This window comes from Hyla sarda, chromosome 1, assembly GCF_029499605.1.
Source record: "Hyla sarda isolate aHylSar1 chromosome 1, aHylSar1.hap1, whole genome shotgun sequence".
Classification (NCBI taxonomy): domain Eukaryota; kingdom Metazoa; phylum Chordata; class Amphibia; order Anura; family Hylidae; genus Hyla; species Hyla sarda.
The window spans coordinates 464,520,079-464,536,363 of NC_079189.1; the positions used below are offsets into that span (position 1 = coordinate 464,520,079).

Below are 16,285 nucleotides of genomic sequence, written 5' to 3' on the forward strand. Positions count from 1 at the left end.
TGGCCGAGGTCTCCAGGATCCTGCTCTGGACGGACCTCAGAGTTCCCCTGGTCGCACTTCGTCCTCCCCTATCTCTTCCCTCCTCTTCCTCTCTTTCCTAGGGTCCTGAAGAAACTCACTGCTGAGGATGTCCCCGCCATTCTTGTGGCTCCGGACTGGCCCAGGCGCGCGTGGTATGCCGACGTTGTTCGCCTAGTGGCAGAGGTACCACTGTGCCTCCCAGTTCGTCTCAACCTGCTCTCTCAGGGTCCCCTTTGCCATCCCAATTTACTGTCACTGCATTTGATGGCGTGGCGGTTGAAACTGCGGTTCTAAGGGCCAGGGGGTTCTCTCCCTAGGTGATCCGCACAATGATCAGGGCGTGCAAGCCTTCCTCTGCGAAGATTTATCATCTTACTTGGCGGTCCTACTTTCGATGGTGTGAGTCTTAATCCTTCTCCCCAGTTGTTTTCTACCTTCCATGCCTTCTTTCTTTTTTGCAGTCTGGGCTGGAACAACGCTTGGCTCTCGGTTCCCTTTAGGGTCAGGTGTCGGCTCTCTCCATTCTCTTTCAGCGCCCCCTGGCGTCTGACCCTCACATCTGCACTTTTCTGCAGGGTGTAGCTAATCCGGCTGCGCCGTACAGATCCCCTACCCCTCCGTGGGATCTGAATCTGGTTCTCAGTGCCTTGCAGGGTACTCCTATCGAACCTCTTCAGGACGTTTCTCTTCATTTCCTTTCCTGATGGACCTCATAAATGATGCTTGTCTTGTGAACAAAGAATTGTGGCTTCTTGTATGAATAAAGGCTACAACAAAATTGTGAATATGCTAATCTCAATCATTTTCTTACTTGCCTCAAACCTCCTATAAAAATGTAATAAACATTAAAATGTAGCAAAAAAACAATGTTTTTTTCCAGTCAAAAATGCTGAAAATTGCAAGGTGCTTAAAGTGTTAGTTATCTAAGCAAGCTGATAATATAATAGAGCCAGTGAAGCATGTTCTGAATGTCTTGAGTTGTAGCATGTTACATCATATTTACTATTAATAGTTTTTTCTTTTATTATACAGATGTTCCCAATTCATGTCCTCTTCCGTCATCTTTTGTTTGTCTAAACTGCTGTCTTGGAAACCATGGATTCCTGGGAAGCAGCTCCAATTCTTAAAACCATGGAGTTCAGGGTTATTAACCCAGAGAGTGCTGACAAAAGATGCATCTTCAGATTTACTAGAACTGAATGAGAAAGATTTGGAAGAACAATTTGTCAGGGGACATGGCCCCGGAGGACAGGCTACAAACAAAACCAATAACTGTGTTGTATTAAAGCATATTCCTTCTGGTATAGTAGTTAAGGTATGCCCAAAATAAATGTGAAAATGCCATATTTCTGCACAGGGCTTTTTAAAGGAGTTCTGTAGTGAAAGGTAACTTAACCCCTATTTAAAGGATAGGGGATAAGTTATGCGGGGGGGGGGGGGGGGGGGTGTCTGACTGCTGGGACCCCCCGCGATCTCCTGAATGGGGCCCCCGTCAGTCTGCTGAAAGGGGGTGTGCCAACCCCTGCAATGAGTGGTGGCCGACACGCCCCCTCCATGGATCCCATAGAGATACATGGAGGGTGCGTGTCGGCCACGGCTTCTTGCGGGAGTAGAAACAACCGCTTCCGGCAGACTGTAATGCAGTGAATAGTTAATTTTCACTGCACTACTCCTTTAAGTATCTTTTCACCTTGAATTTTTTTATTTTTCACATGGTGCTTTTCAGAAATCTGTAGATGTGATGTCTTTATTTTCTAATTGATTTCAGTGGACAGAATCACACAATAACAGGAAGACTTTCACTTTACGACTCTGTTCACATTTGCATTGTAAGGCTATTTGCACATTAAGTTTTTTTTTAGGCAGTATTTTTTTCAGACTTTTAGGGCACGTTCCCACTTAGCGTATACGCAGTGTATTTCACGCTGCGCAAAATCTGCCGCAGCAGCGGGAAATACGCTGCGTATCCCTCGCTCACCATACACACAAGGCTTTAAGGCGGCAGCCCTATGTGTGAAGTGAGATTTGGAGGCGGGGCCGCGTGCCGGCATGACTGTAACACGTGGCTCCTCCTCAAAAACTCACTGCACACATAGGGCTGCCGCCGGACAGCCTTGTGTGTATGGTGAGCGAGGGATACATAGTGTATTTCCCGCTGCTGCTGCAGATTTTGCGCAGCGTGAATTATGCTGCGTATACGCCAGGTGGGAAAGTGCCCAAAATATGGATTTGTTTAGCAAAATTTATATCCCAAGAAACGGCTAATTTAAAGGGGTATTCCGGGAATTTTTTTTATTTGACTATGCTACAGGGGCGATAAAGTTAGTGTACTTCATCATATAGTGTTTGTACCTGTGTGTGATGGTTTTCTCACAATTCTTATGTGATTTTCACCCCAATATTTATTTTTAACAGCATACAAAATGACTGCTGTCTCGGAATTTTTCCCAGCTTGCAATGCGGTCGAGACCTGACTCACTAGTCAGCTGATGACAGGGAGCCTGTCTGCTTCAATGGGTGGAGGGATCAATCTGCAACTAATGCAACAGCTGTAGGCATCCTGATTGAAGACCTCAGGTCTGCAGCTCATTTATGTTTCAATGGGTGGGGTAGCTGATGTGTGGGAAGGAAGAAAATGGAATCATGGGATTTGTAGGCAAACAAGAAAACTGAAAACAGGAAACACAAGTTCACAGAAAGCTAGTCACAGTGTTATGGTAATCTCACAACATAGCCATTTAGCCCAAGACAAGCACAGATCCTTCCTAAGTATGTCCATTACTGTCTGCCAGGTATGTACTAAAATCACCTTATGCTGGATAACCCCTTTAAGTTAAGGTAAATGGACAAAAAAAAAGTCCCTAACACATAAGGGGATAAAATTAACCATACCTTTTTAGTTTTGTTGTTCACTGTTTGTAAAGTTCAAGAAGTGCCTTTTTGTTAGCAGCTGAAGAGTCAAACTGGTGGTACTAGTAAGCTGCAGCAGCATGCCTCCTCCCTCCCACACTCCTCCCTGCCCTGCATCATTGACATACTGTAAAAGGCTGGAAGCCGAGCCCTGTACATCAGTAAGGCATGGGCAGAGTGAGGGAGGGAATGTTGCTATTGTAATATGATGCTGTTAGAGTAAATCTGAACACATGATATGGATGCTGGACTGTACTCATTTTTTTGCTTGGATGTTTGGATGACATGTGAAAACATTTTTAAATTACAATAACGCTTTGAGCTTAAAACAAAAAAGGCGCCTTTATAACTTCACAAACAGCCATCATCAAAACTAAAAGATATGGTTAATTTTATCCCTCTAGCACCTGCTGGGATCTGCAGCTCCATACCTGGCACAGATTCCCTTTAATGTGCACATAGCCTGTAGCACTGGCAGGGGTTCCGGTATGTGTTCTGGAAGGAACAGTCTGCAGCACTATTCTTCCTGTCAAAAATACCTGAATCCTGATGGACCCAATTAAAGTCTAGTGTTCCTTGAAGACAGCTTAGATCTGCCATGGTTTTCATTATAAAAAAAAAAAAAAAAAAAGCCATGACGCTGGTGTGAACAAAGACTTCCATGCAGTTGCTAATGCTTATATGTTTATTCATAGAAACCGTGATTAGGACTTTTCAGAGAATAGTCAAAGAAACCTATTTTCAGAATTGTTTGGAGCAGTAGTGACGTCCTTCTCAAATACTTAGACTCAGCAATGTGTAAGACCACAAACAAGCACAGCTTTTGTTTGCCATTATTTGGCCTGAAAAAACTGCCCACTAATTTTTCTCCTTTTTGATGCAGTTAGTTTTTGTTGTGTTTGTTTGTTTAAAAAAAAAAGTGTGAAACAGTAGTAGAGGCATTTTTAATTGGCATTTTTATCTCCTTTTTCTCAAGGCATATGATTTTTTTCATCATGTGACTTAAGATTTTTTTTATTTTTTTTAACAAGTCTGTTTTTATTTTTACATAACAGTAATCAAAATACAATGATAACAATGAATAGGATCTACACAATGTATTCTCTTTGCCGGATAGAGCAATAAGCAATCGGAATGGTACATGTGCACCGTATACATAGCCTTTTACTTAGAAAAGAGACATGCACAGATATGTAATCATGTGACTTAAGATTTATATTGGAGAACTTGTGGCCAAAATACACTTGAACTTTTTCTGCCATTTTGTCCCCCCCCCCCCCCCCTAGAGAAATCTGTGGAGGAAAAGTCACCATTTCTATCAGCATGGTGATATTTTAACCCCTTATGGACGATACCCATTTGGCCTTAAACGGGTACTCCGGTGAAATTATTTTTTTAAATCAACTGGTGCCAGAGCATTAAACTGATTTGTAAATTATCTGAAACAAAGAAGTGATATTCGGCACTGCTATTATAGGCTCTGACGGACAGTCATGTATGACGCTTATACGGAGAAGTATAAATAGAGATGTGGTGGTGCTCTGATACTTAGCAAAAAGTTCAAATCTTCAGAAGGCAATGAAGGAATAGAATGAATCGGCAACTCACCAGTCTTCTCTTTAGAAAAGGTTCCTTTATTCAAACATACTCACAGCATGAGATGCAATTAGGGAGAGGGATCGGTGCAGGGGGGGGTAAAAAGTAGTGGGCGACAGATTCTGTTTCACTCGTTATACGAGCTTCATCCGGCCATGTCTACCTGGAACTCTGTGCTGCTTCTTGTACAGGTGAGCGGCCAATCAGAAACTATTTTGGACCGCCCATCTGATCTGACGTACCTGGTGATGCTTCTTAGGGCATCGCCATTGGCTTTTAGTCGCCATTTTGAAAGTACGTCAGTAGCAGTTAGCAAAAAATTATATACTTGTAAAAAAATGTGTATATAGTGATACATTTAAAAACAAGGTGCATAGTCAACTTTCTCGTTAAGGCCAAGTGGACCTGCTGCAGCAGTATGTATAATCCAGTAAGTTTCTCTTTGTAATAAATACTGGTCGATGTTAATCCCAGGTTTAGATTTAACTCTTTCGATCCCGGCAAATTTTAAATTGTCAGTTTTTCCTCTGTGGGCCTCTATCATATGGGTTACAAGTCTAGGTGCTCCTTTGAGTGTGCGGAAAGAATATAGGTGTTCCCTAATTCTTGCGCATAATTGTCTAATAGTTTTCCCGATATAATAGAACCCACAGGGACAAAAAATGACATAAACCACATATTTTGTTCTGCATGTGATGAGTTCTGATACTGTATGCGTTATTGCTCCTATCCTCATTGTTTTATATTCGGCGTTGAATTTGCAGAAGCTACATGTCCTGCATGCGAAATTTCCTTTCGGAGTCAGTTTTTCAAGCCATGTACCTTCTGCATTCTTAGTTTTCTCCTGTTTCTTTAGGATATTTCCTATCGTTTTATTTTTTCTGTACGAGATTAGGGGTTTTTTCAACGCTATATTCTTCAATTCTACATCACTTTCAAGTATATACTAATTCCGCCTAATAGCTTGTTCTATGGTTTTATTTAATGGAGTATTCTGGAACGTGAATGTAAAACGTTTCTGATCTGGTGAAATGAATTCCTTATTTTTCTTGTTTTTTAATAAGCTAACTCTTTCTATTTCTGCGGCTTTTTTTCTACTTTCTTGTATTAATTTAAGTGGATATTGCCTTTCTCTTAGTCGCTGTTGTAGATCGTCTGCCTGTTCATTATATGTACTCTCGGATGCATTATTCCTTTTTAGGCGGATAAATTGTCCATAAGGGACACCCTTCTTTACTGTTGCAGGATGCGAACTTTGATAGTGAAGAAGGGTATTCTTCGCCATCTTTTTTCTATAACCTGTACTTATTATTTTATTCTGGTTTACAGTTAATCTAACGTCAAGAAATTCTATTGTAAGACCGCCGAAATGGGACGTAAAAGCTAGATTCATAGTATTAGTATCATTCAAATATTTAACAAAATTCTCAAATAATAATTCAGTTCCTTCCCAGGCTATTAGTATATCGTCGACATAACGGGCATAAAATTTTAAATGCCCGATAAAAGGATTGGTCGACGAATATATATATTGCCTCTCGAACTCTGCTAAAAAGAGATTGGCGTATGTACAAGACACCGGGGTACCCATCGGGGTCCCGGTGTCCTGTCTATACCACCGATCTCCGAAAGTGAAAGTACTATTCTTTAAAATGAAAAATAACGCTTCAGTGACAAAACCTGTAAATTCATCTGATTTTTTAGACCTTCTCAACCCCTCTTTGACAGCCTGTACACCCGTATCATGCTGGATACGGGTGTACAGGCTGACCACATCAATTGAGCACAACTTCCAATCTTGTTCCCAGTTTAAATCCTCCATCATCTGTAATAGATGTAATGTATCTTTAATGTAAGCTGGTATTGCTCTGAGCATGGGATTTAGGAGCCATTCTAGGTAATGAGATAGATGTTCCGTGACAGATCCCACTCCCAACACGATCGGTCGTCCTGGGGGTGGGATCTGCCCCTTATGTACTTTAGGCAGGTGGTACCAGGTAGCTGGTCTAGGTGTATCGGGTATGAGACGCTCAGCATTCTTTTTGGACAGAATGCCTTTTTCTACTGCTGTATGAAGAAAAGATGTTAGTTTGGACAGGATTTTTTTCGTGGGATCGGATTTTAGTGGAGTAGAAGTGGCGGTGTCTTGCAATTGCCTTTCGGCTTCAGCTAAATACATGGATTTATACATAACGACTACCGCCCCTCCTTTATCTGCCCGAATCACCTGTAAATCCTCTCTGTTCTTCAGTGTGGTTAAGGCTATAGTTTCTGCTTTAGATAAATTAATCGGATTCTCTTTATAAATAATAGATTTAACATTAATCCATGTATTTAGCTGAAGCCGAAAGGCAATTGCAAGACACCGCCACTTATACTCCACTAAAATCCGATCCCACGAAAAAAATCCTGTCCAAACTAACATCTTTTCTTCATACAGCAGTAGAAAAAGGCATTCTGTCCAAAAAGAATGCTGAGCGTCTCATACCCGATACACCTAGACCAGCTACCTGGTACCACCTGCCTAAAGTACATAAGGGGCAGATCCCACCCCCAGGACGACCGATTGTGTCGGGAGTGGGATCTGTCACGGAACATCTATCTCATTACCTAGAATGGCTCCTAAATCCCATGCTCAGAGCAATACCAGCTTACATTAAAGATACATTACATCTATTACAGATGATGGAGGATTTAAACTGGGAACAAGATTGGAAGTTGTGCTCAATTGATGTGGTCAGCCTGTACACCCGTATCCAGCATGATACGGGTGTACAGGATGTCAAAGAGGGGTTGAGAAGGTCTAAAAAATCAGATGAATTTACAGGTTTTGTCACTGAAGCGTTATTTTTCATTTTAAAGAATAGTACTTTCACTTTCGGAGATCGGTGGTATAGACAGGACACCGGGACCCCGATGGGTACCCCGGTGTCTTGTACATACGCCAATCTCTTTTTAGCAGAGTTCGAGAGGCAATATATATATTCGTCGACCAATCCTTTTATCGGGCATTTAAAATTTTATGCCCGTTATGTCGACGATATACTAATAGCCTGGGAAGGAACTGAATTATTATTTGAGAATTTTGTTAAATATTTGAATGATACTAATACTATGAATCTAGCTTTTACGTCCCATTTCGGCGGTCTTACAATAGAATTTCTTGACGTTAGATTAACTGTAAACCAGAATAAAATAATAAGTACAGGTTATAGAAAAAAGATGGCGAAGAATACCCTTCTTCACTATCAAAGTTCGCATCCTGCAACAGTAAAGAAGGGTGTCCCTTATGGACAATTTATCCGCCTAAAAAGGAATAATGCATCCGAGAGTACATATAATGAACAGGCAGACGATCTACAACAGCGACTAAGAGAAAGGCAATATCCACTTAAATTAATACAAGAAAGTAGAAAAAAAGCCGCAGAAATAGAAAGAGTTAGCTTATTAAAAAACAAGAAAAATAAGGAATTCATTTCACCAGATCAGAAACGTTTTACATTCACGTTCCAGAATACTCCATTAAATAAAACCATAGAACAAGCTATTAGGCGGAATTAGTATATACTTGAAAGTGATGTAGAATTGAAGAATATAGCGTTGAAAAAACCCCTAATCTCGTACAGAAAAAATAAAACGATAGGAAATATCCTAAAGAAACAGGAGAAAACTAAGAATGCAGAAGGTACATGGCTTGAAAAACTGACTCCGAAAGGAAATTTCGCATGCAGGACATGTAGCTTCTGCAAATTCAACGCCGAATATAAAACAATGAGGATAGGAGCAATAACGCATACAGTATCAGAACTCATCACATGCAGAACAAAATATGTGGTTTATGTCATTTTTTGTCCCTGTGGGTTCTATTATATCGGGAAAACTATTAGACAATTATGCGCAAGAATTAGGGAACACCTATATTCTTTCCGCACACTCAAAGGAGCACCTAGACTTGTAACCCATATGATAGAGGCCCACAGAGGAAAAACTGACAATTTAAAATTTGCCGGGATCGAAAGAGTTAAATCTAAACCTGGGATTAACATCGACCAGTATTTATTACAAAGAGAAACTTACTGGATTATACATACTGCTGCAGCAGGTCCACTTGGCCTTAACGAGAAAGTTGACTATGCACCTTGTTTTTAAATGTATCACTATATACACATTTTTTTACAAGTATATAATTTTTTGCTAACTGCTACTGACGTACTTTCAAAATGGCGACTAAAAGCCAATGGCGATGCCCTAAGAAGCATCACCAGGTACGTCAGATCAGATGGGCGGTCCAAAATAGTTTCTGATTGGCCGCTCACCTGTACAAGAAGCAGCACAGAGTTCCAGGTAGACATGGCCGGATGAAGCTCGTATAACGAGTGAAACAGAATCTGTCGCCCACTACTTTTTACCCCCCCCTGCACCGATCCCTCTCCCTAATTGCATCTCATGCTGTGAGTATGTTTGAATAAAGGAACCTTTTCTAAAGAGAAGACTGGTGAGTTGCCGATTCATTCTATTCCTTCATTGCCTTCTGATGATTTGTAAATTACTTCTATTTAAAAATCTTAAGCTTTTTAGTACTTATCAGCTGCTGTATGCTACAGAGGAAGTTCTTTTCTTTTTAAATTTATTTTCTGTCTGACCACTGCTCTCTGCTGACACCTCTGTCTGTCTGTTTGCTATGGGGATTAACTCCTGCTCTTGAAAGTTCCTGAGACAGACAGAGGTGTCAGCAGAGACCACTATGGTCAGACTAGAAAGAAATTTTAAAAGAATAGAACTTTCTCTGTAGTATACAGCAGCTGATAAGTACTGGAAGGATTAATATTTTTAAATAGAAGTAATTTACAAATCTATTTAACGTTCTGGCACCAGAAAAAAAATAAAAAAATAGTTTTTTTACCTAAGTACCCATTAACCCCTTAAGGACTCAGAGTTTTTCAGTTTTTGCACTTTCCTTTTTTCCTCCTTACCTTTTAAAAATCATAACCCTTTCAATTTTCCACCTAAAAATCCATATTATGGCTTATTTTTTGCGTCGCCAATTCTACTTTGCAGTGACATTAGTCATTTTACCCAAAAATGCACGGCGAAATGGAAAAAAAAATCATTGTGCGACAAAATCGAAAAAAAAACGCCATTTTGTAACTTTTGGGGGCTTCCGTTTCTATGCAGTGCATATTTCGGTAAAAATTACACCTTATCATTATTTTGTAGGTCCATATGGTTAAAATGATACCCTACTTATATAGGTTTTATTTTGTCGCACTTCTGGAAAAAATCATAACTACATGCAGGAAAATTTATAAGTTTAAAAATGTCATCTTCTGACCCCTATAACTTTTTTATTTTTCCACGTACAGGGCAGTATGAGGACTCACTTTTTGCGCCGTGATCTGAAGTTTTTATCGGTATGATTTTTGTTTTGATCGGACTTTTTGATCACTTTTTATTCATTTTTTAATGGTATAGAAAGTGACCAAAATACGCTTTTTTGGACTTTGGAATTTTTTTTGCGCGTACGCCATTGACCGTGCGGTTTAATTAATGATATATTTTTATAGTTCGGACATTTACGCACGCGGCGATACCACATATGTTTATTTTTTTTTTACACTGTTTTATTTTTTTTATGGGAAAAGGGGGGTGATTCAAACTTTTATTAGGGAAGGGGTTAAATGACCTTTATTAACACTTTTTTTAAAAAAAATTTTTGCAGTGTTATAGGTCCCATAGGGACCTATAACACTGCACACACTGATCTCTCATCCTGATCACAGGCGTGTATTAACACGCCTGTGATCAGTGTTATCGGCGCTTGACTGCTCCTGCCTGGATCTCAGGTACGGAGCAGTCATTCGTCGATCGGACACAGAGGAGGCAGGTAAGGGCCCTCCCGGTGTCCGGTCAGCTGTTCGGGACGCCACGATTTCACCGCGGCGGTCCCGAACAGCCCGACTGAGCAGCAGGGTAACTTTCACTTTCACTTTAGAAGCGGCGGTCAAAGCTGAAGCTAAAGGGTTAATACCGCACATCGCTGCGATCGGCAATGTGTGGTATTAGCCGCGGGTCCCGGCCGTTGATGAGCGCCGGGACCGACGTGATATGATGCAGGATCGCGGCGCAATCCCGCTTCATATCGCGGGAGCCGGCGCAGGACGTAAATATACGTCCTGCGTCGTTAAGGGGTTAAAGGGGTTATCCACCATAAGGTGATTTTAGTACGTACCTGGCAGACAGAAATGGACATGCTTAGGAAGGATCTGCGCTTTTCTTGTGGCTAAATGGCTGTGTTGTGAGATTACCATAACACTGTGGCTAGCTTATTGTGAACTTGTATTTCCTGTTAGATTTTTCTTTTTATGACTACAAATCCCACAATTCTATTTTCTCTTTCTTTCTCTCTTTTTCTCTCTCTCTCTTTCTCTCTCCACACACAGTGGGGATCAAAAGTTTGGTCACCCCAGGTAAAACTTTGTATTAATGTGCATAAAGAAGCCAAGGAAAGATGGAAAAATCTCAAAGGCATCAAATTACAGATTAGACATTCTTATAATATGTCAACAAAAGTTAGATTTTGTACTCAAGTAGAAAACAGACATGGTGCACATCTGCAATCTTGCACAATGATCCAATTGCTTCTCAGCATCATTTCAAAAACTAACAGGTTGTTAGTATATACGTTTTGATCAAAAAGTACAAAGCCCACTCGCCACGTCAAGGCCACCTATTCAGAGTGGGTCCCTAAAGTCCCTAGCATAAAATGGCGTAGCACTGGGCAGCGACCACCACCGCCGTGACACCAGTGCCCACAGGGAGAACGACCCACTGGCAGAGCGGCCCCAACGCCACTCAAACCAGTCCATGGGTCACACCTCCCCGCAGACACGGCGCCACGGCAACAACGGACGCCGCACAGCACCACATCAGTGTGAACAAGATGTTATAGCACACTTACCATGCTCTCCCAGTCAAACTGGGAGGCTGCCAGGAAAGAAAAGGCCCATGTGTAGCTAACTACTACTTATATAGGGTTGGGCTGAGGGGGTGGGGCTGTGAGTTGGGCGCGGCGGTGGTGGTCGCCGCCCAGTGCTACACCATTTTATGCTAGGGACGTTAGGGACCCACTCTAAATAGGTGACCTTGACGTGGCGAGTGGGCTTGTACTTTTTGATCAAAAATGTATACTAACAACCTGTTGGTTTTTGATATTATGCTGAGAAGCAATCAGATCATTATACAAGATTGTAGATGTGCACCATGTCTGTGTTCTACCCGAATTCAAAAGTTAGATTTTATTTCCATCATTTACACTTTCAAAATAACAGAAAACAAAAAAATGGCATCTGCAAAAGTTTGGGCACCCTGCAGAATTTATAGCAAGCACTGCCCTCTTTGCAAAGCTGAAACCTGCCAGTGTCATGGATTGTTCTCAATCATCTGGGAAGACCAGGTGATGTCAATCTCAAATGTTTTAAATGCCCAGACTCATCTGACCTTGCCCCAACAATCAGCACCATGGGTTCTTCTAAGCAGTTGTCTAGAATCTGAAACTGAAAATAATTGACGCTCACAAAGCTGGAGAAGGCTATAAGAAGATAGCAAAACGTTTTCAGATGTCAGTATCCTCTGTTTGGAATGTAATTAAGAAATGGCAGTCATCAGGAACAGTGGAAGTTAAAGCAAGATCTGAAAGACCAAGAAAAATATCAGGCAGAATAGCTTGCAGGATTGTGAGAAAAACAATTCAAAACCCACGTTTGACTGCACAATCCCTCCAGAAAGATCTGGCAGACACTGGAGTTGTGGTATACTATTCCACTATAAAGAGATACTTGTGCAAATATGGTCTTCATGGAAGAGTCATCAGAAGAAAACCTCTTCTACGTCCTCACCACAAAAATCAGCGTTTGAATTTTGCAAATTAACATATAGACAAGCCTGATGCATTTTGGAAACAAGTTCTGTGGACCGATGAGGTTAAAATTTAACTTTTTGGCTAGAAGAAGGGAAACAGAATTTAATGAAGAGAACCTCTGTCCAACTGTTAAGCATGGGGCTGGATCAATCATGCTTTGGGGTTGTATTGCAGCCAGTGCTCTTTTAAGGTCTATCTATAGATTTTCAATTATGTTGAGGTCAGGAGATTGTGAAGGCCATGGCAAAATCTTCTGTTTACGCCTTTTGATGTAATCCCCCGTGACACAGGGAACATCTCACGAGTAGAAGGAAAAATGGATTCAATAAAATATCAGCAAATTTTGGATGAGAGAGGGGGAGGGAGAGGGAGAGAGTTTTTTTAGTTCTCTGGTTAAAAGAGGCATTCCCAAGCCCCGAAAATGCTGCAGACTGGAATGCCTCTTTGCTCCTCCTCCTATGCCTGTCCTTGATTGATTGCCAGCTGGATGCTGAGCACTGTTTGCAAATCTTGCACCTGTGCACAATTCATATGCACAGTGCAGGAACAACATTTGGAGGCTGAGCTCTGACTATCAATAAAGCAGGGACAGCGAAGGAAGGGGAAGTGAGGAGGTGTTCCAGCCTTAACATCACTTCAGGGGCTTGGGACCACCTTTTTTGACTCTTTGCACCAGAGAATAAAAAACATTTTTGTGCATTATGGAAGCACAGACAGATGTTTGAAATGTACCATGTATCGCCTCGTCCTAACGGCTATCTATTAATGTCAGCAGTTTGGAATGTGAATTGCAGTTGACAGATTCCTCTTACATATGCATATTGTCCTCTGATAATGATGGATATATTACCTGATATTTAACTTTTTAACTTGGTTTAAAATCTTTTTATCTAAAGATTTTCAGTAGGTCCCTCTTTTTTTTTTCTAGTGTCACCAAACAAGGTCCATGGAAGTAAATAGGATAAGAGCTCGAAGAATACTTCAAGAAAAAGTTGACCTTTTCTTTAAAGGAGAAAACAGTGATGTCTTCAAGCAAAAAGAAGAGGCAGAAAGGAAAAAACTAGAGAAAAGGAAAAAAGCCAAAGATAATTTGGAAAAGAAAAAACATTTGAAAGAAATGCAGAATATAGAAATTAAGTAGAGTGTGTTACAGTGGTATCTATCTGTAAAGACAAGGATTGTAGTGGTATTCAAAATTATAATTTACCCAATAAAAATTAAAATTGGGTAGATTGTAAATGCAAGCTTTTGAGACATCTTAGGACTCTTCTGGTGGAAAACGTTTATTTATTTTTTAAATCAACTGGTGAAAGAAAGTTACACAGATTTGTAAGTTACCTTTATTAAAAATCTTAATCCTTCCAATACTTATTAGCTGCTGTATACTACAGAGGAAATGCTTTTCTTTTTGGATTTCTCTTCTGTCACGACCACAGTGCTCTCTGCTGATCTCTGCTGTCCATTTTAGGAACTGTCCAGAGCAGGAGAAAATCTCCATAGCAAACATATGCTGCTCTGGACAGTTCCTAAAATGGACAGCAGAGAGCACTGTGGTCATGACAGAAGAGAGATCCTCTGTAGTATACAGCCCCTAAAAAGTACTGGAAGGATTAAGATTTGTTTAATAGAAGTAATGTACAAGTCTGTTTATCTTTCTGGCACCAGTTGATTTAAAAAAAAAAAAAGTTTTCCACCGGAGTACCCCTTTAAGGTTTGGGCGGTACAATGCTTGAGCACAGAGGGGGAGATTTATCAAAACCTGTACAGAGGAAGAGTGGTGCAGTTGCCCATGGCAACCAGTCAGATTTTTTTTTCAGTTTTCACAGGTCTTTTAAAATGAAAGAAGCAATCTGATTGCCATGAGCAACTGCACCACTCTTTCTCTGCACAGTTTTTGATAAATCTCCCCATATAATGTCTGATAAAAAGACCTAAGCTGTCTTAAAATATTGTATATGTATATTACTCAATTCAGCCATTCTAAACTTCAAGGTATGTTAATGTTGCTGCCACACTCAACAAATGGACTGGTTAAAAGTTGTGTATGTGTAGCATATCAGCATAAAATATATTTCAGAGCAATAAAGTGTATTGATGAATTAATTATCTTAAACTCATTACTGTTGATGCACTCTAATAGCCAACAGAAGTGGGTATTTTATTTAGACATAATTATTTTTTGTTTTATTAACGTGTCATAAAGTGATGGTATATCACTTGGCTATGCCATCACTTTATCATCTGTGTTGGTTAATTTTTAGTATTAGTGTGGTTTCCAGAGGCTCCCAATTTATTTATAATGGTATAGAATATCCTAGAAATATGCCATAGCTAATATGCTATTGTGGCAGTGTGGCAAGGAAAGGGTGTATTTCCCTTGCTAACTCTGCTGAATGCTCCACCTATGGCCTGATTGATGAGGTATCAGGAAGGGAAAGTGTGTCTAAAAGGAAAAGAAACAGAATAGTTGGGGCTCTCCCTGGGTAACAGCACATCGCTGTAGGGGGAGACACACGAACCCTGTTGAGGAAACACACAGCGAACTGTGAGCGGTCCAAGAAGTGAAGAAGTGGTGTGAACTGTGAGTAACAGGTTGCAGGGGCACATGTTTTATGCTGGCTGAGGGTAGCTCACCAGATAGTAGTCAGGGCATGCTGATATGTGTAGTCAGTGACCAGACGGTCTAGGACTTTGGTTTGTTCCTGAGTTATGTTTTGTTTTACCTGCAACCTGTCTAAATAAAGCTGGCGAGGTGCCAGGCTTGCATGAATAACCGTTGTCTGCGGGTTTATTGAGTGGAAACATGTCCCGTGGCAGTACCCAGGAGGAATCCTTACAATTGGTGTCGGATGCGGGCAAACACGTTGCTAGGAGCAACCAGTGGTCGAGTTGCAGTGAAGTTGTTGCCAAGAGAAAACTACCGTGCATGGTGCAAGGGTGCACTCTTTTTCAGAGGAGACAGTGGGACGAGCCCAGCTGTGGAGTACAAGAGCAGGACTGCTCCTGTGGTGAAGTTGTTGCTAGGGGCAACAGATCGCATCAAGCGAGTGGGCGCTCTTTCTCAAATAAGGAGACAGGTGGACGGGCCACCTGCAGAGTGCAGATTACGTTTTGAGACTGTGTATAAAGGCGTTGCTAGGGGCAATGGAAAATTTTGTTGGCAAGCGGCTGACATTTCGGCAGAGGACTGTGCTGTATTGGCAAGGTTTGAAGTGTTGCAAGATGGATGTCCTGATAAGTGCTTTGTTGCAGACTGCTGCAGCGCAAGAGGAAGCAAGCTTTGCAGAGTTTGAAAGGATTGCTATGCATGAGGCATGGCCCAAGACACACTGGGGAAACTTGGTGTATGGATTCATTGGAGGAGATGCCCAAAAAGTTCATTGTGAACTGGATCCAAAGATCTTACGGGACTATGAGAAAGTCAAGACAGAGATCCTGACTAAAGTGGGAGTAAGCCAAGCTGCAAGACTACAGTGTGCACTGCAGCCTAACAGTGATGCTGGGTTTAAAGTTGCAGAGCTACTTAAAGAGCAAGTGGAGCGATGTTCTGCAGCAGAGAAGCTGGTGAGAGGTGTCCAGCACCAGCCCTTAACTGACTGGATGGCAAGAGATTCTGGTAAGACTGTTCCAGGGGTTATGGGGGCCATGTTTAGAGACTATAAGACTGTGCATAAAAAAGCTGAGTCGGAGGGTGGTGTTTCCCTAGTTGACTGTGTGAACAGTGTTCAAGGTGGTACCAAACTATGTCCAGTTGCAAAATCATGTGAGGGTGGGGAACCCCTCATGAAGACTGATGAGACTGTTCACACTGTGCAGATTGGATTGAAAAAATCTGAACAG

General features: G+C 41.3%; 1 protein-coding gene across 1 annotated transcript; it reads left to right on the forward strand.

Annotated features, from left to right (window-relative positions):
- Positions 1 to 1,053: 1,053 nt before the first annotated feature.
- Positions 1,054 to 14,549, forward strand: MTRFR (mitochondrial translation release factor in rescue). The gene is made up of 2 exons (XM_056535810.1): positions 1,054 to 1,336; positions 13,374 to 14,549. Exons 1-2 carry the CDS (start codon positions 1,067 to 1,069, stop codon positions 13,584 to 13,586), a joined length of 483 nt encoding a protein of 160 aa, XP_056391785.1. The 5' UTR covers positions 1,054 to 1,066; the 3' UTR covers positions 13,587 to 14,549.
- Positions 14,550 to 16,285: the final 1,736 nt, after the last annotated feature.

Bases quoted from the DNA above. Each gene is read 5' to 3' on its own strand.
- MTRFR (XM_056535810.1), top strand. From the start codon at position 1,067: ATGTCCTCTTCCGTCATCTTTTGTTTGTCTAAACTGCTGTCTTGGAAA. The intron at 1,337-13,373 runs GTATGCCCAAAA...TTTTTTTTCTAG, and splicing joins CTTCTGGTATAGTAGTTAAG to TGTCACCAAACAAGGTCCAT.